The sequence below is a fragment of the Mixophyes fleayi genome, chromosome 3 (assembly GCF_038048845.1).
Source record: "Mixophyes fleayi isolate aMixFle1 chromosome 3, aMixFle1.hap1, whole genome shotgun sequence".
Lineage (NCBI taxonomy): Eukaryota > Metazoa > Chordata > Amphibia > Anura > Limnodynastidae > Mixophyes > Mixophyes fleayi.
In genome coordinates this window covers 13,564,236-13,589,301 of record NC_134404.1, presented here as the reverse complement: position 1 = coordinate 13,589,301, position 25,066 = coordinate 13,564,236, and the positions used below count along the sequence as shown (strand labels likewise).

The following is a 25,066-nucleotide window of genomic DNA, read 5'->3' as shown; positions in this document are numbered from 1 at the left end:
TGAATTCCCTTTGAAGGCACTGGGCATCACCATAGCTAGAAAGCAGAATGTAAGCAACTGCCTTTTGTTATTCACCACAAAGAGTGTCCAAGGATCCAGCAGTATATGCACAATAGTAACCCAGAGGAATTACAGGCGCTTCCATGTGACCCAGAGACACCACAGGGTTAATGGTCATCTACCAGATTTAACCCTTTGGTGCTGGCAGCCGATCTGCTGGTCGGTTTTGAGCACTGATGTCGGCTGGAGAAACCAGAAGGAATTGTGAATAATTTACAGGTCTGGTATCTGCAAAAGGAAGGAAAAGGGGACAGAGTTATCCGGAGTCACTGAGATGGGAGGAGATTAACACTACACACAGCAGCCCCCCCTTCTCTCCTCAATGCACAGTGTAGGAGAGAGACACACGGCTGTGGATTATCCTGCTCTCCTCATCAGCACCGCACTGCCTGGATGAGAGGGTCTCATCACTATGGCTTTAATAGTTCACCTGAAGACCGTGACCGACCTGCGGGGAAAGGGCGACCGGATAGCCAAAGTGGCTTTCAGAGGTACCCAAGCTCTGTGCTTACCTTGTTTCCCTGGAGGATGGAGCATGCCTGTGTATGTGTGTATGTGTGTGTGTGTGTGTGTGGGAGGGAGGGGGGGGGGTAAGAAAAGTTCTCTGCAGAACTGGAGGAGGGAAAAGATGATGGGGTCGTTCTTAACCCCGTCTGTGCTGCAGCACTGAGCTCTGGACCTAAGGCTGAGAGTGACGCAGCTAACGGGGTCCTGGGTAGAAGATTTGGGGAAACTTGTGGAGAACAGGTTGATGTCTTCTTGTGGGTCTGAAGAATTTTAGATTTACAGATTTTGTTATTTCACAGTCTGCTCTATCTTGGCTGGGGGTACAGCGTAAGTTATGTGTGAGGTGCAGCAGTTCTGGAGGAATTAGGGAATGTATTATTCTGCAATATTCCTGCCCACTGATACATACATGGGCAAAGTACTCCATCCTCGGGGCTTATGGATCTGGGTCCAGGAGACTCTGCTCTGAACATACACTAGTGAGTCAGGGGCATCCTTAGCTGGTGGTACTCCAAGGGGTAACTCTTACAGAGGCTGGGGGTGCCTCCACCTGGGTAGTTGTTGTACTGTGTGTATTAATGTGTATGTATATATATATATATATATATATATATATATATATATATATATATATGTAGTATATCTCTATATGTAATGTGAGTGGGTACTTCTTAAACATTTACTTACAGGAGGGGGTGCTTATACACATAAAGTGGTGATTAGTATGACAAATGTTAAGAAAAACTAACATTTATTTATTATTATTGTTTATTTATATAGTCAGTCATATCACTGGCACATATTCATGATTTCACTGATTTAAGAGCTTACAGTCTAAATTCCCAAACACATGTACACAACACTGAGGTCCATTTTGCCAGAAGTATGTTTATGGGAGGAAACCAGAGCACCCGGAGGGAACCCACGCAAACACGGGGAGAACATACAAACTTCACACACAAAGGGACCTGGTGATTCTAACCCATGACCCAAGCGCTGTGAGACAGCAATGCTAACCACTGTGCACCCATGCCAGTAGAGTAGTGGATAGGAAATCAGGACATGTGTTGAGTCTGAAAGGCACTTTAATGTAATGGGGATATATACAGCTAGGAAGCCCTAGTGTAATGAGCAGCATGTGTGTCAGTGAATCATAATATATTCTTGTGCAATGCATAGAGCAGACAATTGTAATGGGCTAGTAATACACTAGTGAATAAAGACTATAGTGTATTGTTAGAGATGATTCTTGTGCGTATAGAATACGCCAGTGAATCAGGAAGACTATAGTGTTAGTTGTAGGATATGTACTAGTGAATCAGGAAGACACTAATGTTAGTTGTGGGATATGTACTAGTGAATCAGGAAGAATTCCGTGTATTGGGTAGGATATGTTGTAGTGAATCAGAAGACTGCATGTGGTTAATGTCTTTTCTAATGAAAATGTAAATTCAAAATCTTAAAAGAAAAAGAGATCATAAGACCATTAGATTAATAATAGGAATGAGGTAGGACCTGAATGGTTCATTTGCCATTTCCGTGGAGTCTGTTTTATACCAGTCACAAGAAACCGGTTCTGCTTTGTATACAAGTAGAAGTGAGGGAAAGTTTCAACCCTCTTTTGGGAAATAGTCAACTTGTCCGGCACTTGTGCGTGAAATGTCACCAGTGTATTTCGGACTTCTCTGTTTCTAGTCTAACGTTACGAACACCACATTGGAGAATGAATTGATAGTTGTCATCTGAGCTCCATTCATAGATAAATGGCATTCTGTGGACTGGAACTGCAAATGATTGTATTGCTGAATCAGTGACCTCTGAGAAACGGTCTGTTCTACCATGAAGCTCAATTTGTTCGAAATTTTAGCAGCAACTTTACCCATCTCTATGTACAAGTCCCAGGAATGAGTTCTGCTTTGTGTAGATGTCAGAGTGGAGTGTGCTTTGTATACTGGTCACTCAATTAGGGTCTGTTTTGTACGCTAGTTACCAGAGTGGATTCTACTTTGGCTATATTACACCGGCATGTACTTTGATTACTAGCAGTGGCAATGTGCCCCTTTCTTTTGCCTTGTATTGCCAGACCCCGATGTTCTGATCACCAGCTTCTCACCACATTAGGAGAACAGTGATGGGCACGGTGAGTGCAGTAATGGTCAGATTGGGTGAATTCTTCCTTGCCCTCTTCTGACTTTACTTGCCACATGTTGTGTGGTCAATGCTCTACAGTGACTACAGGATGGAGCACAGGGGACTTGTAATAAATTATTATTGCAATGTGGCCAGGGACCCGATTGCTGAGGGCAGATGGGAAGAGGCATGTTGGGGGCCAGGATGTGAGCACCTTGTCTCTGCCGTCCCCAGGTTTATACTGTCTGAAACATGGTTCTCATGGAACAACAGCCCATTATGCTGGCCCCATAAATAGGTTCTAACAGTCACCAGAGCAGGTTATACTTATTATATCTGTCACCAGAATGTGCTCTGCTCTGTGAACTAGTCACCAGAATGAGGCATGTTGTGTGAACTAGTCACCAGAATGTGTTCTGCTCTGTGAACTAGTCACCAGAATGTGCTCTGCTTTGTGAACTAGTCAACAGAATTTGTTCTGCTCTGTGCACTAGTCACCAGAATGTGCTCTGCTTTGTGAACTAGTCGTCAGAATGAGGCATGTTGTGTAAACTAGTCACCAGAATGTTCTCTGCTCTGTGAACTAGTCACCAAAATGTGCTCTGCTCTGTGAACTAGTCACCAGAATGAGGCATGTTGTATGAACTAGTCACCAGAATGTGCTCTGATGTGTGAATGAGTCACCAGAATGAATTTTATTGTGTGAACTAGTCACCAGAATGTGCTATGCTCTGTGAACTAGTAACCAGAATGTGCTTTGCTCTGTGAACTAGTCACCAGAATGAGGCATGTTGTATGAACTAGTCACCAGAATGTGCTCTGGTGTTTGAACTAGTCACCAAAATGTGCTCTGCTCTGTGAACTAGTCACCAGAATGAGGCATGTTGTGTGAACTAGTCACCAGAATGTGCTCTGGTGTGTTAATGAGTCACCAGAATGAGGTATATTTTGTGAACTAGTTACCAGAATGTGTTCTTCTCTGTGAACTAGTCACCAGAATGAGACATGTTGTGTGAACTAGTCACCAGAATGTGCTCTGGTGTGTGAATGATTGACCAGAATGTATTATATTGTGAACTAGTCACCAGAATGTGTTCTGCTCTGTGAACTAGTTACCAGAATGTGCTGTGCTCTGTGTACTAGTCACCAGAATGAGGCATGTTGTGTGAACTAGTCACCAGAATGTGCTCTGGTGTGTGAATGAGTCACCAGAATGAAGTATATTGTGTGAACTAGTCACCAGAATGTGCTCTGCTCAGTGAATTGGTCACCAGAATGTGCTCTGCTCTGTGTACTAGTCACCTGAATGAGGCATGTTGTGTGAACTAGTCACCAGAATGTGCTATGCTCTGTGAATTAGTCACCAGAATGTGCTCTGCTCTGTGTACTAGTCACCATAATCAGGCATTTATTGTGAACTAGTCACCAGAATGTGCTCTGGTGTGTGAATGAGTCACCAGAATGAAGTATATTGTGTGAACTAGTGACCAGAATGTGCTCTGCTTTGTGTACTAGTCACCATAATCAGGCATTTATTGTGAACTAGTCACCAGAATGTGCTCTGCTGTGTGAATGAGTCACCAGAATGAAGTATATTGTGTGAACTAGTCACCAGAATGTGCTCTGCTCTGTGTACTAGTCACCAGAATCAGGCATTTATTGTGAACTAGTCACCAGAATGTGCTCTGGTGTGTGAATGAGTCACCAGAATGTGGTATATTGTGTGAACTAGTCACCAGAATGTGCTATGGTGTGTGAACTAGTCACCAGACTAAGGGCTGTTGTGTGAACTAGTCACCAGAATGAGGTATATTGTGTGAACTAGTCACAAGAATGTGCTCTGGTGTGTGAATGAGTCACCAAAATGAGGTATATTGTGTGAACTAGTCACCAGAATGTGCTCTGCTCTGTGAACTAGTCACCAGACTAAGGACTGTTGTGTGAACTAGTAACCAGAATGTACTCTGTTGTGTGAACTAATCGCCATAATGTTCTCTGTTGCTTTTACTAGTCACCAGAATCAGGCCTGCCTTTCACACGTGCCACTAGCAGCAGTTACAGCAACTACAGGCTATGTTGATTACATTGGGTAAAACCAATCACACGGTAGACTGACTGTCCCCAGAACGGGGATTAGCTGCTAAACCTGCTTTATACACTGCATTGTGACATCTTCCTCCTCATTCCTTTCCCATTCTGTCAGTTTCTGGAGGTTTCCAGCAGTTAAAACCTGTTCTGCTCTCATTGTTATCAGTTCGTGGAGGTGACAAGAAAATGAGGATGTAAATAAATTAAGCAGTGGATTCTTCAAGTCGCCAATATTGCCTTGAAAGCCATTGTCGTTGTAAAATTCCCCTGCGAAGACGCCGAATATTGGCGACTTGCAGAATACATTTACCCCCAGATCATCAGCTGACGGACTTATAACACAATAGAGTATAGTATAATATAACACAATACTGACACATCAGCTCTACAACCTCACTATAAACCTATGAAATACACACACAAACTGCGTGTGAGTGTGTTTGTGAATATATATATAAATATCTGTATATCAGTTTTTTAATGACATTGCAATTTATATTAATAAATGGAAATATGCTGACACTGAGGTTCTCTCTGTAGCCCAGATCATTGTTCTGCCCAGAAGTAGTTCCGGCCATTCAGCTGTCTGAGGGGACATTTGAAATTTCCCCATTTAATACCTAACAACAGAGGTAGAACTACTAGACCCAGCCTGCCAGGCCAGCTTCGGAGTACCTAAGTAGTGACAGCAGTAACTGTTGTGAAGCTACAGGTCTCAGCGTCTCCTGGCTGGTGAGACATGCTGGGACTTATAGTTCTACAATGGACGGTACCTCTCCAGCTGCTGTGGAATGACGTACTTAAAATGCCCTGACTTCTCGGCGTAGCTAATGAAGCCATCTGATGCTCGTTAGCTGTGGTAGAACTACAAGTCTCAGCAGGATACGACAGTGTGGGGTACAGGGCTGATTACAATATGTGCATACTTCTCTGTAATTCTCAGTAAAAGTGAAGGGACACAGTTTCTATAACAGAAATAATTCTAGGGTGGAACTTATACAGAAATGTTCATCTTACAGTCTCTGACCCTCTCTCCTTGTTATTCTACCGGAGATACTTTGTAGTTTTGTTTTCTTACCCTTCCTGCGAGCATTTCCTGTCTGATCTCAGTAATGTGCTTAGGATGGGTGCAGCAAAACTTAGCCAATTATATAGGGAATTGCTGCAACGTCTGAACCAATGATTTCTACCAGGGAACTGTCAGATGCACCGCGCATCACAGTGTATTTGGTGCACAAGGACTTATGTCTATCTCGGTTGGCAGGGAAGGAGAGTAGTACATTATAAGTAGAGATGCTCACTGACCCCCGTGAACTGGTTTTGGTTTTGGATCTGAATTAGCTTCGTGTTTTGGTTATGGTTTTGGCAAAACCGCCCTCGTGTGTTTTGGTTTTGGTTTTGGATTTTTCTGAAAAACCTAAAATATGCTAAAATCACATATTTTTGCTCTTTTTGTTCCTACATTATGATTAACCTCAATAACACTAATTTCAAGTCATTTTCAGTCAATTTTGACCACCTCACACGTCACAATATTATTTTCATACACGTTCGGACAAATACTGCAGCGACCTGGCTGGATGGTAAGCGACAGAGCAATGACACAAACACACGGCAGTTCCTACCACATCTAGGACACATTGGCACATAGTAATGGCAGAAAAGAAAAGTAGGGCAAGATGGAATTGTCCTTGGGACCGGCATTCCTCCCACCCACCCTCTCCCCACCCTCCCTTATGTTGGATCTTAAAAAGGAATCCAAAAATTGCGAGATCTGACAACATAACGATGATGTTTTGCCTTGTTTTCGAATCCAAGGGCACGCGAAAGTACCGAGCCGGCTCGGTACTCGGATCCCCTAAGTTCGGGTGTGTTCGGTTCTTTCAAAGAATCAAGCCTGATCATCTCTAATTATAAGCAGCTCCAGACATTAAGCAGCAGTGCCCATTATCCTCCTTCTATGCCAACCTTAAATCCCAAAGTGCAGACTTCAAACCTGAACTCTGGAGTATTTATATTTTACATGCTGTCTGCGGCCCTCACAGGGCACATTACACTACACAGCAGTCTTCCCATTTCCAGATCATTACAATACACAGCAAGCTCCTATTCTCAAGTACATTAAAGTATACAAAATCATCACCCGAAAATCATTACTGTACACATAGACCTCTCCCCAAGGTCATTACAGTCCATGGAAAGCAAATCTGTTTTATATCTTCTAATGAAACGAGCAGTAAATGTGCAACAAATCCCGCTCCATCTGTATCTCCTGATACTTTCACTTTGGCGCAGATATGAAGCTTTTCAGTGCTGTGATATCGGATGCTCTCAGGCATTAAACCTTTCCAGCTGCAGCTCGTCTCCTGAGTGCTCCAAGATACCGTTAATTATATCTACAGAAGAGTATCTCTTATTGATACCTAACTGGATTGTTCTCTGCGTCCTTAACTCTATCACTGCCAGGAGAATATACAGGGCCGGCTTCATCCTGGAACACAGCTTCTGTTAGAAAAAAATGCACGTAACTTGTACTCTTGTCTGTCTGTATTCAAATACAAACGGATCTCAAGAAACATTTCCGTTTGAATATGGGTGTAGGTCGGCTCTGGCTCTATATTTCTTGCCATATGTAGACAGACAGATCAGACCAATAGCCTGAACTTGAATGGGCCACATATGCCCACGCTCGCCCTTGGCTCACCCTTACTGTACATCATATATGCCAACTTTTAAGATTTCTCCCGGGGGGGAAGTCATGTGACATGGGGTAGGAGGAGGTGTGGTGACCATTGCCGTGTCACCATAGCCCCGCCCCCAATATAGAAAGCCAAAATTCACGGGATTGAATAGAGGGGCGAAGCTTCATGATGAGCTTAATCCCTACCCCCTCCGTTCACTGCCGTGAATTTCGACGAATGTGGGAGCTTTACCTACTCTTCAGCAGCCTGCCGGGATTTCTGGGAGAGTAGGCAAGTATGCTGTACATTGCCTACCTTACTAGGCCCCTTCCTACCCCTGTTCCACCCTTCACGTCCTAGGCAGTTGGAAATGTAATTTTCTTGCGGACATAAATTGCATGCAATTGCGTTTAGCGGCGTAAGTCTCTGTGCAGAGCTATTTCACGCACAATACGGCACAATTGGACTTGCGTTGGAAGATGTCTCAGGCCCACAGTAAGGGTCTCTTAGATGAGAATAGAGAGAGCTGAGACCTGCGACCGAACTCAACCAATAATTATTTGTCCTTTATTAATTATTTTATCCACTCGTTATGAATTCCATGGCACAGGGATTTTATTTCAATAAAGATAGACATCTTCTAGCAGGTACTTTAAAGATGAAAAAGCATGTTCTGTAACGCAAGCGCGAAGCATGAAACCGCCGGTGAGAATAGATCCCGTTCTACTCAGCGTGTCCCTACCCGTTTGCTCTCATACTTGCGTCTGCGTTTTTGTTGGGCGCTGCTTACCCCAGTTCAGTGCCTTTACTTTTGTACACAGGTGTTTACATTTCTCATTTTCAGTTTTAACACTTTTTCTTAAAGTGACCAACATCTAGAATTAGAAAGAGGATTTTATGAACGCCAGGACCCATAATATTTATGGACACTTTCAGGTTAAACACATTAATGACTCGACTCTCCTATGATGTTTTAGAAGTTACTTCCACTGGGTCCTGAGTAGCAATCATCTAAAATTACTCTGAAAAAGAAAATCCTACAGGATTTACACACTGGACACTTCACCCCTTAAGGTTACAATGGTGGCTTTAACTTATTTCTTCCTTGAAAAATTATGTTTCTTTTATTAACGTGATATGTTATTTATTGATAGTATATATTTGTATGCCTATGTTTACACTATTTTTATATGTTGTTTATTTGTGTCTTGCTTTTTGTAATTTGTATCTCTTTGTGTTATAATTTTCTATTATGCCATGTGACCTTGTAACCAGTACTTATTGGACTGTCTACCCCATTATTATCCTCTTTATAGCTGGTAGAGGAGATTATGAAAATCTATAGCTGGAGATGTTCACACCTGATTGGTTGAGAACATTGCCTGGTTTGGTGCTAAGCAGCCCCCTAAAATACAGTAGTGCAGGATGACTCCAGGACATGGGGCAGCACGGTGGCTTAGTGGTTAGCACTTCTACCTCACAGCACTGGGGTCATGAGTTCAATTCCCAACTATGGCCTTATCTGTGTGGAGTTTGTATGTTCTCCCTGTGTTTGCGTGGGTTTCCTCCGGGTGCTCCAGTTTCCCCCCACACTCCATAAACATATTAGTAGGTTAATTGGCTGCTATTAAATTGACCTTAGTCTCTCTTGGGGTGTGTGTGTATATTAGGGAATTTAGACTGTAAGCCACAATGGGGCAGGGACTGATGTGAGTAAGTTCTCTGTACAGTGCTGCGGAATTAGTGGTGCTATATAAATAAATGGTTATGATGATGATATGTGGAAATTCTATGTGTGCACAACATTCTTATAAGCACTTGCTCTATTAAAGTATATTTCTCCTCCAGTGCCCCCATATGGACTGCAATTTCTACACCCTGTGGCCTGTGGACTCCTATATATATATATATATATATATATACCTTACTCTACTGTGACCTAGATCATATCTTTAAGATATCCTCACATGCCAGCATCATCATAGAAGGATGCACAGGTGGGAGCGAGGACAGGAGGACAGAGGGTAATTCCTAGAAATGAGATTAATAATAGGACTCCACTGGGATTACCGTGTGAAAGACAATTAACAGCCTTCAAGAGCCACCTTGATATTGAAACCTGATTCATTATTCATGGTTTAAGTCATGTTTGTGATGTCAACCAGGCTAACAACAGCTCAGATTAAGTAATGATGTTGAGGTAAATAAGCAGAGGGGTACATGCATGTTTTATTTACATCTATATTACTAAAAGGAAAGAGGGCTGTCTACAAGGGGGTTGGGGGGATTGCCGTGTTAGGAGAATTTCATTGTGCTGTTATCTACAGAAGTCTTTTCATTTTGCATCAGTATTTTAGTTTCAAATGCTCTTTTAAATAAGATTTCCGCTTTTTACATAATTTTAATTTATTGGTTCGTACATGCCCTCTTGCAGCTCTTATTTGATTATTATACCTCTGTGCTTTTCAGTAATGTGTTTATATCATCAGTCAGAGATATGTTATTATGATAAAGCTGCGCTGTGTCCACTACATTATATCGAGGAGCTCAGCGTCGTGTTATATCCCCCGGGCAATGGAAAGAAACGTTTCTCCCTGATTGTATAAATATATGGCTAAAAGGCACTGAAGCAACGTGTGTAGAAAAAGTTGCAGTATGTCGTACACCAGCCAATAAATAAGTTGTCTGAAGTCGGACAGCTCCATAATACGTAGTGTAGAATACGGGAGCCAGTCAGTCGTAACTCTGAGAGATACTAGAGGAGACATAGCGGAGCCGGGGGAGATAGGAATCCATTGACATAAATAGTTACGCCACGTTGCCTACTCTCTTGGGATGACCGGTAGATTCACAAATTTCGGGGACTGCTCCTGGACTCCCGACGTGGTAGGCCACCTGTTGAAGTGGACAGGACCTAGTTATGATGTCACATTTAGATGCAAATCATTACATCATAGTCTCACTCCCTGCTAAGCAATGATACAAATTACATTGTTATGGAGGATGGGGCCATAATGACGCCAACCTCTTAGTACACCGACACACGTGTCTCTTGGACAGCTCCTCTGGGTGATTAAGGGTCCAAAGAGTGGGCAAGTATGACTTTTTGTAATCTGGTCTGTGACACAATGTTTAATCCAAAAAGTATGACCTGAAATCATTGATAAGCCTCATTGAAGCAGCAGAGCCGGTCATTTTATTTAACGGCATCTTAGATTATATGACATCCAAATTAGGCTAATTAGGACAAGTAAACTAGTAAACAAGTAAACTGAGATAAATTGACCCCTGTCTTCTTTGTAACGTGAATCTGCAGCCCAGGAGCAATAATTCCCACCTGTTCTATTGGACACAATGGGAGTCATTTAGGAACTGTATAAAACACAGAGAAGCACCACCAGTCTACTTTTTCATGATGGCCTGTTCAAACGCTTGGCACAACATTTGGCACTTCGAAGGTTTACATATAACGCGCAGTCTTCACCCCTTGGTGTTCTTTAACCATTCCTCTAAACTGAGCAGCCTGGAAATTAAAATGTTAAAAAAGTAACTTGTGTATTGCAAAGGGTTGCACTGAACAGCAGGTTCTCAATGCAACCCTGCAGGGTTAGGCTTTCTTTTGGAGTTAGATATACCTCCTTCATCTCATGTCTCAACTACAGACAGGGTGGCATAGGCAGTCCATCCTGTCACAAACAGGTTTAAATCAGAAAATACAGGAAATGGTATGAACCGAATATTGCAGATACTACACAGTGTGAAGCTCAATACAGGTAGCAAAAAGGAATACAGCAGATGCAGGTGGAATGGCTAAGTAAAGTGAAATCCGGTGCAGAGATGTCAGCAGTAGCATGTAAAAGTCACAGGAGAAGCAGGAGAACACAACAATAAGCAACATAACAACAATGACCAGCACAGGTAACTAGGAGAGGCAGATATACACAGGGAGCTACCAGGTGCAGGTAATTAATTAGTGCAACTGGTTAGCTCCTAGTAGAAAGAGGAAGCAAAGCACAATAGCAGCACCTCTGGGGAATTAGAGGTACTGTTGGATAATACATTCAACGTAAAGTCCAATATAGTCCTGGAGGTAGGAGCTGCCAATACAAAGCAGCATGCAGATGCAGTAAAGGTGAAGGCAGATCTTGACACTCTTTAAGGAACTGCAGTCCAACAATACCGTCTCAGTGATCATGATTTGGGCTGGTATATCCTTCTCCAGAGAATTTGTTATCAGAAGTAGTTTGAAAATTTTAACTATCTGAAAATGTGTACATTACAAAATTATTATTTAGCAAAAGTTAATCTACATTACCATGAAAACCTCTGCTATCCTAGGTTCCCAAACTGTGCGCCGTGGCTCCCAGGGATGCCACGGCGCTGTCACTGGGGTGCTGTGTACAGAAAGAAGAAAAAAAAAATTACCAATCCAGCGGCGCCCGATTGGTAAGTTTTTTTCATTTGTTTTTATTTCTCTCTTCCTGGCCATGGCGGGATGCAGAGGGGGCACTGTGTGTGTGTGTGTGTGTGTGTGTGTGTGTGTGTGGAGATGATGCAGGGGCACAGTGTGTGTGTGTGTGGAGATGATGAAGGGGCACAGTGTGTGTGTGGAGATGATGCAGTGTGTGTGTGTGTGTGGAGATGATGCTGGGGCACACTGTGTGTGCGCGTGTGTGTGTAGATGATGCAGGGGCACAGTATGTATGTGTGTGTGGAGATGATGCAGGGGCACAGTGTGGGTGTGTGTGTGTGTGGAGATGATGCAGGGGCACAGTGTGTGTGTGTGGAGATGATGCAGGGGCACGGTGTGTGTGTGTGTGTGTGTGTGGAGATGATGATTGGGCACAGATTGAGTTAGCTGTAAATAATGCTTTGACAGAAATATAATTGAAAAAATATATAAAAATATTATTTTTCCTTGGATTTATGTGTATTTTTGCATACAACCAGATAAGTATTTTTGTCCTGACCTAAATACTTATTACGTTTTTTGACCCAGCTACATATAAAATGTAATTGCTCTGTAATTATTTTGGAGGGGTGCCTTGAAAAAATGATGGAGACTCTAAGGGTGCCGCAAACTGCAAAAGTTTGGGAACCAGTGGGTTTAACCCATAGACATGATCGACTCTGCAGCTCATACATTGATTCTATATGGTTTTAGAGGAGATTTACCCAGTAAAATTCCTTGACACTAGTTTCCTACTAGCAGGGATTACACTGAGCTCTGTGTATAGTCTGCGTTACCTACACCCAGAATGAAGATGTCACAGGCAGTAACATATGTCAAGCTAAGAGCTCCTCGTAGCTAATAAAGCTTGACAGTTCAATGCAATGTTTTCCCAAGGTCCCAGATAATCGGGAATTGAATGGCTCAATGTAATGAACTTTTGTCTTCTTTCAAATCGAGTAACAATGTAACTATAGAAGAGTGGTGGGATAATGGAGCAAAGCATCTGCACCCTGCATCTGTGACTCGGGCCCTGTGCTCTTTATTGGGCGGCTGATAGCAGACGTGACACAGTTGGATAAACAGTCAGTTAGAATGTGTGTATCCAGCGTTTAATGAGCCTCTGCGGTCAGATGGGAGACACGGCTGAAACGGAATCGCATCTCTTAAAACAATTTCAATTATTCATTTAGAAAACAGCTGAGGAGAAACCGGAGTAGAGAGTATTAGATGGCAGAATGTGCAAAGTGACAGTGCCCAGCTATCTCAGCGGGAGCCGGAAAGAGGAGGGCACCTAACACACACCACAGGTACGCAACATTATACACAATATTACATAAGTTACACACAATGGGCCTGATTCATGTAGGAGCGCAACTTGCATGTAAGTTGCATTGAAAGAAAAAGAGCACAATATGTCTCCGCTTGCGTCTGGGTGTAAGTACGTTCTGCCTAAACTTTACTCGCAATATGTAAAATAACTAGAATGGACTGTAGTATTCGAACAAGCGTATGTGTAAAAAAGAACGCATAAAAAATGTTTAAAACATAAAATAAAATAACAACTGTTATCAGCTATTTATATAAATATATATTTTTTAAAAAATATAACTTTTTTTTACACTATTTGCATGAATAAAGATGCATTCAATGCATGCTGTACATATGTGAAGATACGTTGTCCCCAAATCACTCGGACACGATATTAGGGGAAAAATAGAAGGATGATATATTCTGCAGAACAGGATTAAATGCAGCACGGCCCTGTAACGATAGCAGGTCCAACAAATGAGGAAATCAGTTCAAATAAATCCAGTGAGATATGTTCCACATCGCATCTCTGGCAGAGCATCACCTCTTGGCCAAAATTTAGTCACCCATGTCCAGCTCCCAGGGTAGCCTCTTTTATCACCTCTTAATCCCACCTTGGGATCTGCCTGTCCAGGGAAGTTGCGAAAGGTCTGGATTGGTGGGCTGCTTACACTATCCAGCCCCCTCCCCTACCTCCCCAGGTGTCTTCCCTCAGGTGACCCCTGCTGGGTCCAGCTCCTGGCTGTCTGTAGAGCTCACTAGTGGACAATAGGGAGCAAACAGAAATAACAATGATATCTTAATTCACTTAACTCCTGAGTGTTCCCTGTGGAGGTGGAATTTAACCCCTGAAGTACTTTTTCCAAGGAGATAATATTACATCACTGATACTTCCTGATAACAACATGGCTAAAAAGTGCAGTTCAGGTATGGATTAGATTAAGGGGTTATAACACCATACACCATGCCCGTTGCTTTACAACATACAATGCATTTTTGGAGCCCATTTTGTCTGTATTCAGCTGTTCTGCACTAGTTGGTTACGGGTGAAAACAAACATACTTACGAGAAGCCCAGGACTTGAATCGACCACATCTGTGTCGGACCCCCTTATGTACATGGCCCCTGTTAGTGCTCTCCTTCCCCACCAGGTATAAGTGTCATCTGCATTCAGATATGAATTGTATGCAGTTGCGTCCACTGGCGTAATGTGTGTTTCTGGGCGTGTGCAGGGATATTTCACACAAGATACTTTACACAAATGGACGTACATCCAAACATGAATCGGGAACATTAAGGAATGTAAATGCCGATATGTGCTGTGTTTTGCGTAGAACTCTGCGCAAGCCCAGAACCGGTCCATACACCAGTGAGCACAGCAACGTTCAGTTCATCTTCGAGCGCGCCCTTACTACAGCCTTCGATTTCATGTGCGGACTGGGTGTATGCACGTAGTCAATGTGCAGTAAGGGAGGGCTAAGCTCAAACGCACGCAGCAGAGTCCGATTCCAGCTTTGAATATCTCTAAGGTACATGTGACATATCACTTGTACCAGCTACAGGTCTGGTGTAAGTGCCGATAACTAGTTATGACGGCTGTGTATACAGCTAGAACATGTGTTTGTAATCAGGAGCAACTGTAAAAATGTATTTTATGTACAGTAGACATTAATAACATCCAAATAAGTATATTTTATGGAAGAAAAAAATGTACATTTAATAGATTATTTTTCTTTGCTTTCTTTAGGGAGTTTATATTCCACATATATTTGACTAATTTGAGGTGTGTTGTCTGTCAGAGCAAAGGGCACGTAGACCTGTATTCAACAACAGACGTTTATTCAGATCTAATGATGTTAGCTATTCAAGCCTACGGGGAGAGCGTTGTGGTAGAGGGATCTTCGGATCTCTCTCTGCAGCCTTCACACTCTCCCCTTGTAATAATTTACATAAATAACATATCCGCATGTGCGACCCTGGATCAAAACCCAGTGTCTTTATTAAAAAAATACTAATTGTTGTGGCATCCTCCTATTGGAAGCACTGTCCCGACATTACTTGTATAGTGAATTAAGCTGAACAGTTATCTGTCATCGTTGCGATGACAGATGATAATTAACAGGGAAAAAAACTATGAAATATTAATTAGGCCCCTATATTTTGATATTTTTTCTTTCCTTCTGTGTTTTTCATTGTCTTTATATCATCCTGGCAGCTGCTAATTTCAGTTGCCCTTGGACATAACAGCGCTGTCTGGTTCGTGTAAAGGTCTTGGTGATGCACACATAAGGTTGGCAGGGAAAAAAAGCAATATTCTAAATAAAAGTTGAAGGAGGATTTGTACAAATCAATAGATTAAAGTCGTCTGATGGTGAGGAAATGAATGTAAGCTCTGGTGCGGCAGTCAGAAATGAATTCTAAAAAATCTGGCCAGTGTTTATCCCTACACTATAGACTACGTAATATTACATGAATGGTTATATTATCCCTACATTTCTATCACCAGGGGCTTTAGAAGCTGCTGAGAGCTTCATCCAGAGACTTGCTGATAGCACAGGATTCTGGGGACCTACAGGTCTCTTATCAGAAGACGACAGCCTCTGCTATTTCCTCACTTCCTGCAATTAACTGACCCGGGTTATTGAAACTTGTTAAAGTCTTTCACTGTGAACGACTGGTTCTACTTCCTGCCTCCGAGGCTGCAGGGAAATTATATCATATCTGTGCTAGACTTTCAGTAAACGTCCTTTGTGTCTCAAAACACAGGACGCTAAACACGTGACAATGTGTTGCTGTTGTTTGGAATGTTAAATGTTATTTAGGTGTACAGTGGACACAATGCTGGACAATTAGGCACTTTTAGGGGGAGTTCAATTAGCCATGAATTGTCTCCGAAACGTCCGTGACACACTTGGCCTGGGAATAGATAGAGTACTTTCACTCACAGCATTAAATCTCATGAGATTAAGCATTTAAGAAAAAAGAGCCAGATTAATAAAGATTTTATGAGATTAATTGAACAAAATTAATTCCTCCACCTCCAAGTAAAAAATCCTGTGTTCTGTATTATCTCGTAGGGATGCTTCACTAAGTAATAAGCTTAATAATAAACAAATATTCTAGTTAAATAATGGCAAGTTATGGACAAGATTAATCGCCTAATGTGGACTAAATAGCAGCCCTAAGTGATTGAAGGAGATCAATGCGCTACAGAGTAATTACAACTCACCTGTAGCTCAGCTAGTGGGAAATAATTGGTTACAGAACAATGGGGCCTGATTCATTAAGGAAAGTAAGGTAAAAAAAAAGAGTAAAGTTTCTCCTGGACAAACCATGTTGCAATGTAAGGGGTGCAAATTAGTTTATTTTTTTGCATATAAGACAAATACTGGCTGTTTTTTCATGTAGCACACAAATATGGGATAGTTTAATTTTTACACTGAAATTTAAAGTTGATCTAGGACATGTCCTACCCCAACTATAAATCTGTCCTCACATTGTAAATTTACCTCCCCTCCAATGCAACATGGTTTTGCCCAGGTGCAAAGTTACTCATTTTTTTGCTTTACTTTCCTTAATGAATCAGGCCCAATGTGTCCTCTGTAATGAGAATAACCTCTGTAAGTGGGCAATACTTGTTCCTTGGGGCTGGTGAAACCTAGTAGGGCAGAGAGGCAAAAAGCACTGAGGAGGAGCATTCATGCAAAATCTTTTTGCGGATTGAGAATGACCCTGTGCCCCCACACAGCAAATAACAATGTGCCCTCAGTGACCTAAATCCACAGGTCTGGGACCTCGCACACTCTGAGATTTATCATTTACAATATCATATATGGACAACACTCACTGGAGCTTTATGTCTAATGTTTAATTCACTAATCACTTGGGAATACAATATATGTACTATATTTATTACTATGAATTGTTATTTATGTTACAGTGTTACTATGGCTATGTTACGTCCTTTGTTGCGATAAAGTTAGGTAGCTGCTGTGCGAGCGCTATGCTCCATCTTAGTAGTGGTGTCCCCTGCGGTCTAGTGAAGACAGGAAGTGGGACAGCCTCCAACTATCCGCATCCCGCTACTGAGCATGCACAAACAGGAAGTTCAGCTCTCAGCAGTTCTTCCAGTGATAGTAAATATGTTGTAACAAGAGCTGCATACTTTTCTGTGTAAACATACTTATATATAGATATATAAAGTGAGCGGAGGCACAAAATATATATGAGCAACCTGTTCTCTGACATTGCCCACAATACAAACTTACTACCATCAGCATATGTGAATGTGCTTTAATAATGTTAAGTACATTAACTGCATTTTATGGGCCACGGCTGTTTCATAAGCTTCTAGGACCAGACTGGTAGAGATCTTCTTCTGTAGCAGCTGCCTTTCCCGTAGAACTGTTTTCATCGGAGCTACTAGAATGCCCCCAGGTGAGTGGGCACAAGGCTGTATATGGAATGAACACTGTCCTGGGCACTGTGAGTGGGCACAGGGTTGTATATAGAATGAACCCTGTCCTGGGCACTGTGAGTGGGCACAGGGCTGTATATAGAATGAATGCTGTCCTGGGCACTGTGAGTGGGCACAGACATGTATATAGAATGAATGCTGTCCTGGGCATTGTGAGTGGATATAGTGCTGTGGTGGACATGGACTCTGCAACAATGGTCAGAAAAGTCTGGATGTAAGTGTCACACATTGTCACCACCCTGTCTGTTGTTGCTGGGAACCGGCTGGGCTTACTTTGCCACTGTTCCCTTTCTTTATCCCAAATGCGCCCTCTAACCGCAGTAGGAGGGGCTTGCAATGCTGCCACCACTGGACTCCTTACCGGCATCCAGAACTGCGTTCCTTTTGGGTAACTTCTGTCGCCTTCTGTCGCTGCTAGTGTACCCCTTTGCTGGTGCACCAGGGCTGGTACCGCTGACCTCTTCATATAGATCAGGGTTGCTGTGGATGAATCCTCTCTGGCCAATCACACTGACCAGAGCTGCTGGGTAGCGGGCAGAGTGGTGGTACCAGAAAGTTGGGTCCAAACCTCAGAACAGCCGGAAACGGATTAGAGTTGGGTCTAATATGTAGGTCACAGGAAATTACAACAGGGAAAAAGTTGTCAAGCAGGTCTTGAAGCAAGTGATGTTTATTTAGCTCAAGTGTCCTGACAAGGACCGTTCACACTGGTTGAAGGTACCAGCGATCAGAAAGTCAAATGGAATAATAATGATATATTTCAGTACACACCAGTGCTGTTTTATACAGTTTTGGACACAGCCTAGCAGGGGGTAAGTCTGAACTCTTTGCTGGCCCCAAGAAGTCTGAGTTATTTTTAGTATCAGGAAGCAATACATGGATTTATACTTTAAAAATATACGTAAAATTTACACTTATCTGTGGTATCCTACATCACTGCTTTTTACACTGCTGTTTACAATTTTCAGACAGGTTCTAACACTCTTGACAAAGGGCCACTCAGGGAAAACAATAACGACCTCTTGTGGTGCATTTAGACTAAAAAGGACATGTTGGTCACTCACATGAATAGACTTAATAAGCCTTAATGAGGACTTCCTCAAACAAATACTCATTGCATCAGACATATACCTCAGAAATTAATGCAATTCCTACACAGAAATATAACACAATATAATAAAATAAGTACATTTCTAATACACAGTATCAAGAATCAGTACATTTACAATGATTTAAATTGGCACACTGTGCTAATAATCATCATCATTATTTATATAGCACCACTAATTCTGCAGTGCTGTACGGAGAACTCACTCACCTGCCCCATTGATGCTTACAGTCTAATTTCCCTAACATACACACACACACACACACACACAGAGATACACAGATGCACAGACTAGGGTCTATTTGTTAGCAGCCAATTAACCTACCAATATGTTTTTGCAGTGTGGGAGAAAACCGGAGCACCCGGAGGAAACCCACGCAAACACAGGGAGAACATACAAACTCCTCACAGATAAGGACATGGTTGTGAATTGAATTCATGACCCCAGCGCTGTAAGACAGATGTGCTAACCACTGAGCCACTGTGTTGCACTAATTTTATTACAATAAGTTATTTATAGATGATCCATCCACACCCGCCCACTTCTATAACATAAGCCTTGTTGCTGCCAAGTTCCAGCCGTTAAGTCATAAATTTATACTTCACATACTTGGTAACTAATAACAAAGAAACAAAAACTTAATGTTCAAAAGATATAAATACAATAACACGGTTCTTATGTTTCCCCTTGAGCAGTGTCACCTTAGACAGATGCCAACAGTATTAGCCCAGCTCTGTGCCCTTGTCTGCACACAGTTCTGGTAGCTGTCTGTCCTTTATATGAGTCTGTTGCTCCCCTCTGTCTCTCTGCCTCGTCCTAACCAATGGGCCGATCACCTCTCAGTTATCTTAGAAAGAGTTCAGAAGTAGCGAGGACATAACAGCATCCTATCATTAATATACCGATCACATATTGCGTGGCTATTAATAGTATTAGTATTAGTCATCAATTATTATGTCCATAAATCCTTTTAGATTTTGTCTGCTGTCCTCTGAATTTATATTCCAGAAGGGAAACTTTACTGTATCTATGATTATTACAAAACACGTTTTACCCAGGAAGTCATGTTATCTGTATGTTTCCCATTAGACCAATGATGGGCAATCTGATAAACTTCACGGGCCACATGGACGTCCCTCTAACCTTCTAAAGGGCCGCATATTACCCTTAATCTCAGGTGTAAGTAAAAACATTACATTCAATGAAAAAAAGACACCTATCTGTAATAACATCAGCAGGCATATTACACAAATGTTACTTGTTGGGCAACCACTCGTGGCAGAGATCACACCGCACTAAGGGAATCACTAACCCTTTATTCAAATATTAATATTAACATAGTAACATAGTTGATGAGGTTGAAAAAAGACACCAGTCCATCAAGTTCAACCTATTTTGGATCTCCTGCGATCCTGCACTTATATTTGAAACAAATTAACCCGTTAATGATACTCCTGCATTCTAGTCAAATCAAGCTACTTAAGGTGTTAAAAAGGTTCTTGTCATGCATTTGGGCCATAGCCCAGGCCTCCTCAGGGGAAGAGCGTTACTTCCCGATGCAAACGCCCTTTTTTAACGTGGTTTTGTCCACATGTCACCACCTCATCCTTTTTCTCCATCACCTCATCCTTCATCTTTATCGCCACATCTATCCAGATGTCTATCCAGACACAGGGATTTCTCTCAGCGGTCCTGAGTATCACACTCCTCTCGCTCTGTCACCCCCGGCAACCACCAACCACTCCCCACTGTCACCCCCGGCAACCACCAACCACTCCCAACTGTCACTTCTCCTTCAAGAAATATATATATATATTTTTAAAATCTTTATAAACACTTTTAACAATTAACGAATTAAATTAACAAATTAAAAACATCTTAGTATACCAAATTTCAGCCCTTTCTGAGTTTTTTTTCCACACTGTCACGACTAGTATAGCGTACCTGCTATCGTTGGCACTACTCGGAGGAAGGCGCGGAGTCTAACGTGCCCCTGGTGTTCACCAGGGACCCCCGCAAGGAGGTATGGGCTTAGCTGCAGGAAACACGCAGGTCGCGGACCTTCCACGAGTCAGATAGCGAAGCACGAGAGGAATGTCAGACAGGCAGGTTCGGCAACGGTGCGGGCAATGCAGGTACACAAGGAGAATCCGAACGGGGTGTGAATCAAGCCGGGTCAATAACGTTCTGACAGCGAGGTACAAAAGGGAGATCCAAAAGGGGTAGTCAAGGCAATCCGGGTCACAATAGTCACAGGCAAACGGCAATAAACTGGAGGAAGGCAAGGGTCAGGAAACAGATAAACACAGGAACACTGGAACGCTGGAGGACAGGAAAGGACCTGAAACTCTGGCACAGGAGGTGAGGTCAGAGGGACTTAAATAGTGCTGCTAGCCAATGCCCTCAGCACTAGTAGTGCTGTCATAGCTGTAGCGCCGTAGCGCTAGTCATCCTGTAGCGCCGTATCGCTCTCTTCAAGCAGCGTCCCGTTGCCTAGCAACGGGGATGCTTCTGGGTCTAAGCTGGCCGGCCGGGCGGAAGGGGAAGTGACGCGTCTGGTTGCTAGGCAACCAGACGTTCTGTGTGGACGGGCGGGCGGCCGCCGAGCGGCGCCTGACAGTATGCCCTCCTCCTTCTCCCCTTGTTTGGAGGAATCTCTTGAGTAACTGAGGAGCGTGAAGGTCCGGTTTATCCACCCAAGATCTTTCTTCCGGGCCAAATCCCTTCCAGTGCACAAGGAACTGTTGTTGCCCGTAGCGAATGCGGACATCCAGAATCCGGCTGATCTCAAACTCTGTTCCAGAGGAGGTTTGAACAGGAGGAGGTCGAGATGGAGGTACAAAGAACCTGTTAAGCACCAATGGCCGGAGTAGGGACACATGAAAAGTATTATGACATTGTAAAGAAGCCGGTAGCTTTAGTTTAACACACACTGGATTAATAACTTGTGAGATGATGTAAGGACCAATAAAACGTGGAGCCATTTTCATAGATGGTACTTTGAGTTTTAAATCTTTAGTGGAAAGCCATACTTGATCCCCTACCTTTAATAGGGGAGTAGCTCTTCGGTGGCGATCTGCAAAGATCTTATGGTGCTGTGATGCCTTTTGCAGAGCTGCTTTGGTTGTGGCCCAAATGATAGAGAATTCTCGATAAAGTGAGTCCACCGCTGGAACAGAGGAGGAAGAATTGGGAAATGGCTCTGGGATAATAGGATGCATCCCGGTCACAATAAAGAATGGAGAAAACCCGGTAGATTCATGGACATGGTGATTGTGTGAGAATTCTGCCCAGGGAAGGAATTGTGACCATCTGCTTTGATTATCAGCGGTAAAGCAACGGAGAAAAGTCTCTAAATCCTGGTTGATCCGCTCGGTCTGACCATTGGTCTGGGGGTGATATCCCGATGAGAATTTTAACTCCGTACCCAGTTTTTTACAGAAAGCCCTCCAGAACCGGGAGATGAATTGCACTCCCCTGTCAGAGATAATTTCCTTAGGGCAACCATGAAGTCTGAAGATCTCTTTGATAAATGTGTCGGCTAAGTGACTGGCTGAAGGTAGACCTGAAAGAGGAATAAAATGCACCATTTTAGAAAATTGGTCAACGACAACCCAGATGGTATTGAATCCAGAACTGCAGGGAAGGTCAGTAATAAAATCCATGGCTATACTCTCCCAGGGAGCATCAGGCGTGGGTAGGGGCTGGAGCAACCCAGCAGGAACCTTCCTGGAAGTTTTGTGTTGGGCACAAATGGTACATGCTGCAATAAAGTCCCGTATATCAGCGCGTATGGTAGGCCACCAGAAACGACGGCAGAGAAGGAATGTGGTCTTCTTTATGCCGGCGTGACCCGCGATACAGGACGAATGGGCCCAACGCAATACCTTGAGTCGTAATTGTGGTTCCACAAATGATCGTCCTGTGGGCGGAGCATCCTTCACAGTATTGGTAATAGCAATGATGTTCGAAGGGTCAATAATGCAATGAGGAATCGATGGATTCAGGCGGTCTGTATCATCAAAAGAACGAGATAGAGCGTCTGCCCGCCCATTCTTAGCACCTGGACAGAAGGTAAGAATCATGTTGAAGCGAGCAAAGAATGATGCCCAGCGGGCCTGCCGAGGATTCAGACAGCGAGCTTCCCGAATGAATGTCAAATTTCGGTGGTCTGTAAAGATGGTAACCTGATATAGGGCTCCCTCTAATAGGTGCCGCCATTCCTCCAAAGCTGCTTTAATAGCGAGAAGCTCCTTGTCTCCGATTCCGTAATTATTCTCGTTGGGAAGAAATCGTCTGGAGAAGAACCCGCATGGAGAATGGGTACCTGAAGGTGTCTTTTGGAATAACACGGCTCCAATGCCTATTGAAGAGGCGTCTACCTCCACAAAGAAAGGTCGCTGTTGATCCGGCTGAGAGAGCACAGAGGCCGAGGAAAAGGCTTTCTTCAGAGTAGTAAAGGCAGAAACAGCTTCTGGAGACCATATCTTTTGATTGGCAGATCTCCTAGTTAATGCTGTAATTGGAGCAATGATGGAAGAGAAATCTTGGATGAACTGTCGATAATAATTGGCGAATCCAATGAATCCTTTGGATACTTTTAAGACCCTGCGGTTGAGGCCAATTCAAGATGGATGACACCTTGGTGGGAGGTCTAATTTAGTAAACACTTGAGCCCCGCTGATTCTGTCAAATAGGTCAGAGCTAAGAGGTAATGGGTACCGATTCTTGATGGTAATACGATTCAGGGGTCTATAGTCCATGCATGGGCGCAGAGACCCATCTTTTTTCTTGACAAAGAAGAATCCAGCCCCAGCAGGAGAGGTAGACTTGCGAATAAAACCACGTTCCAGATTCTCCTTGATATATTGGGACATTGCCAGGGTCTCTGGGCGAGAAAGGGGATACGTTCGCCCCTTGGGTATAGGTTGATCGGGAAGCAAAGTGATGGAACAATCCCAGGGCCGATGGGGAGGTAATAACTCGGCCTCAGTTTTACTGAATACATCTTGGAAGTCAGTGTATGCAGCTGGAAGGCTAACTTCCGTAACCGTGGACTGAGCAACAACTTGGGAACCAGGAGGCAGAACACTAGGTAGACATCTATGATGACATTCTGTACCCCAACGAGTAACCTGAGCTCGATCCCAATCCATCTGCGGAGAGTGTCTTCATAGCCATGGAAGCCCCAGACGTTCTGTGTGAACGGGCGGGCGGTCGCCGAGCGGCGCCTGACACACACACACTAAGAATTTAGTAGGTCAGTGTATAACTCCGCCCAGCAGGTGGCGCTGCAGCAAATTTCAGCCCTTTCTGAGTTTTTTCCCCCACACACACACACACACACACACTAAGAATTAAGTAGGTCAGTGTATAACTTCGCCCAGCAGGTGGCGCTGCAGCTTGGGGTTTTTTTTTTTTCACACACAGACACATGCCACTAGGCTTTTATATAGTAGATTCATCCAGTGTAAGCAACCGCCAATCTGTTTCAATTGTGAAAATCCCCCCAGACCCAATATTGCAGTCCTATTTTTACCCTGTATCCACTACTGTGAGGTCCCACATCTGTTATTAGAGGTCCTCATTCATACACTGATCCTCCATTCATGCCGCACACATGTATCTATTGTTTCAAGATTCTGTTTTTTAAGCCATAATTATGCTAATTAGATATCTTACAATCTAATATAATAATTGTCGGGAGCAAACAATTAGTGAGACCGACACCGACACGTGTTTCGCTAAGTATGCTTTACCAAGGCAATCCGAGGAAGTCCTATGATTGGTCTTTTATAGTCCAAGATAAGCCCCTACTATGACGTTTAGCTTAGTAACCTATTAACTTACTCTATTGGTTGCTAAGATGCTAGTATGACTGGCAAACTATCGGACCTATCAGTATTCGGATAGAAATGAAGGCCATCCTTAACATCATCCCATTGGTTTATATTCGTCAACGGGACATATGTTAACAAACATTGTCACGTCCGTATTGCATAAGGATGTGCTGAAATCAAATCCCTAAACACTAAATATATTAGTTGTGATTGGTATAATGTCCATTATTCAAATACAAGGGAAGTAAGGGGTTTATAATATACTATGACCAGAATGTCATGATATTATTACAATATGTTAAGCATGTGAGATATATTTATATATATATATATATATATATATATATATATATATATTGTGGCGAGAGCCCGCTACTGCAGAAGCACACGCGTACAACTTCTTCCTTTTTATG

The 25,066-nt window shown here is 43.0% G+C and overlaps 1 protein-coding gene across 15 annotated transcripts in view; it reads left to right on the top strand.

The window, feature by feature from the left end:
• The first annotated feature begins 210 nt into the window (after positions 1–210).
• Positions 211–25,066, top strand: part of OTOF (otoferlin) — a 309,139-nt gene continuing 284,283 nt past the window's right edge. For 13 of the 15 annotated variants that reach the window (XM_075201127.1, XM_075201124.1, XM_075201132.1 and 10 more), the window contains exon 1: positions 211–551. In XM_075201127.1, the coding sequence (XP_075057228.1) occupies positions 473–551 (79 nt within the window). In that variant the 5' untranslated portion in view covers positions 211–472. The remainder of the gene's footprint in view (positions 552–25,066) is intronic. The other 2 variants (XM_075201123.1, XM_075201125.1) reach the window with 1 other exon arrangement.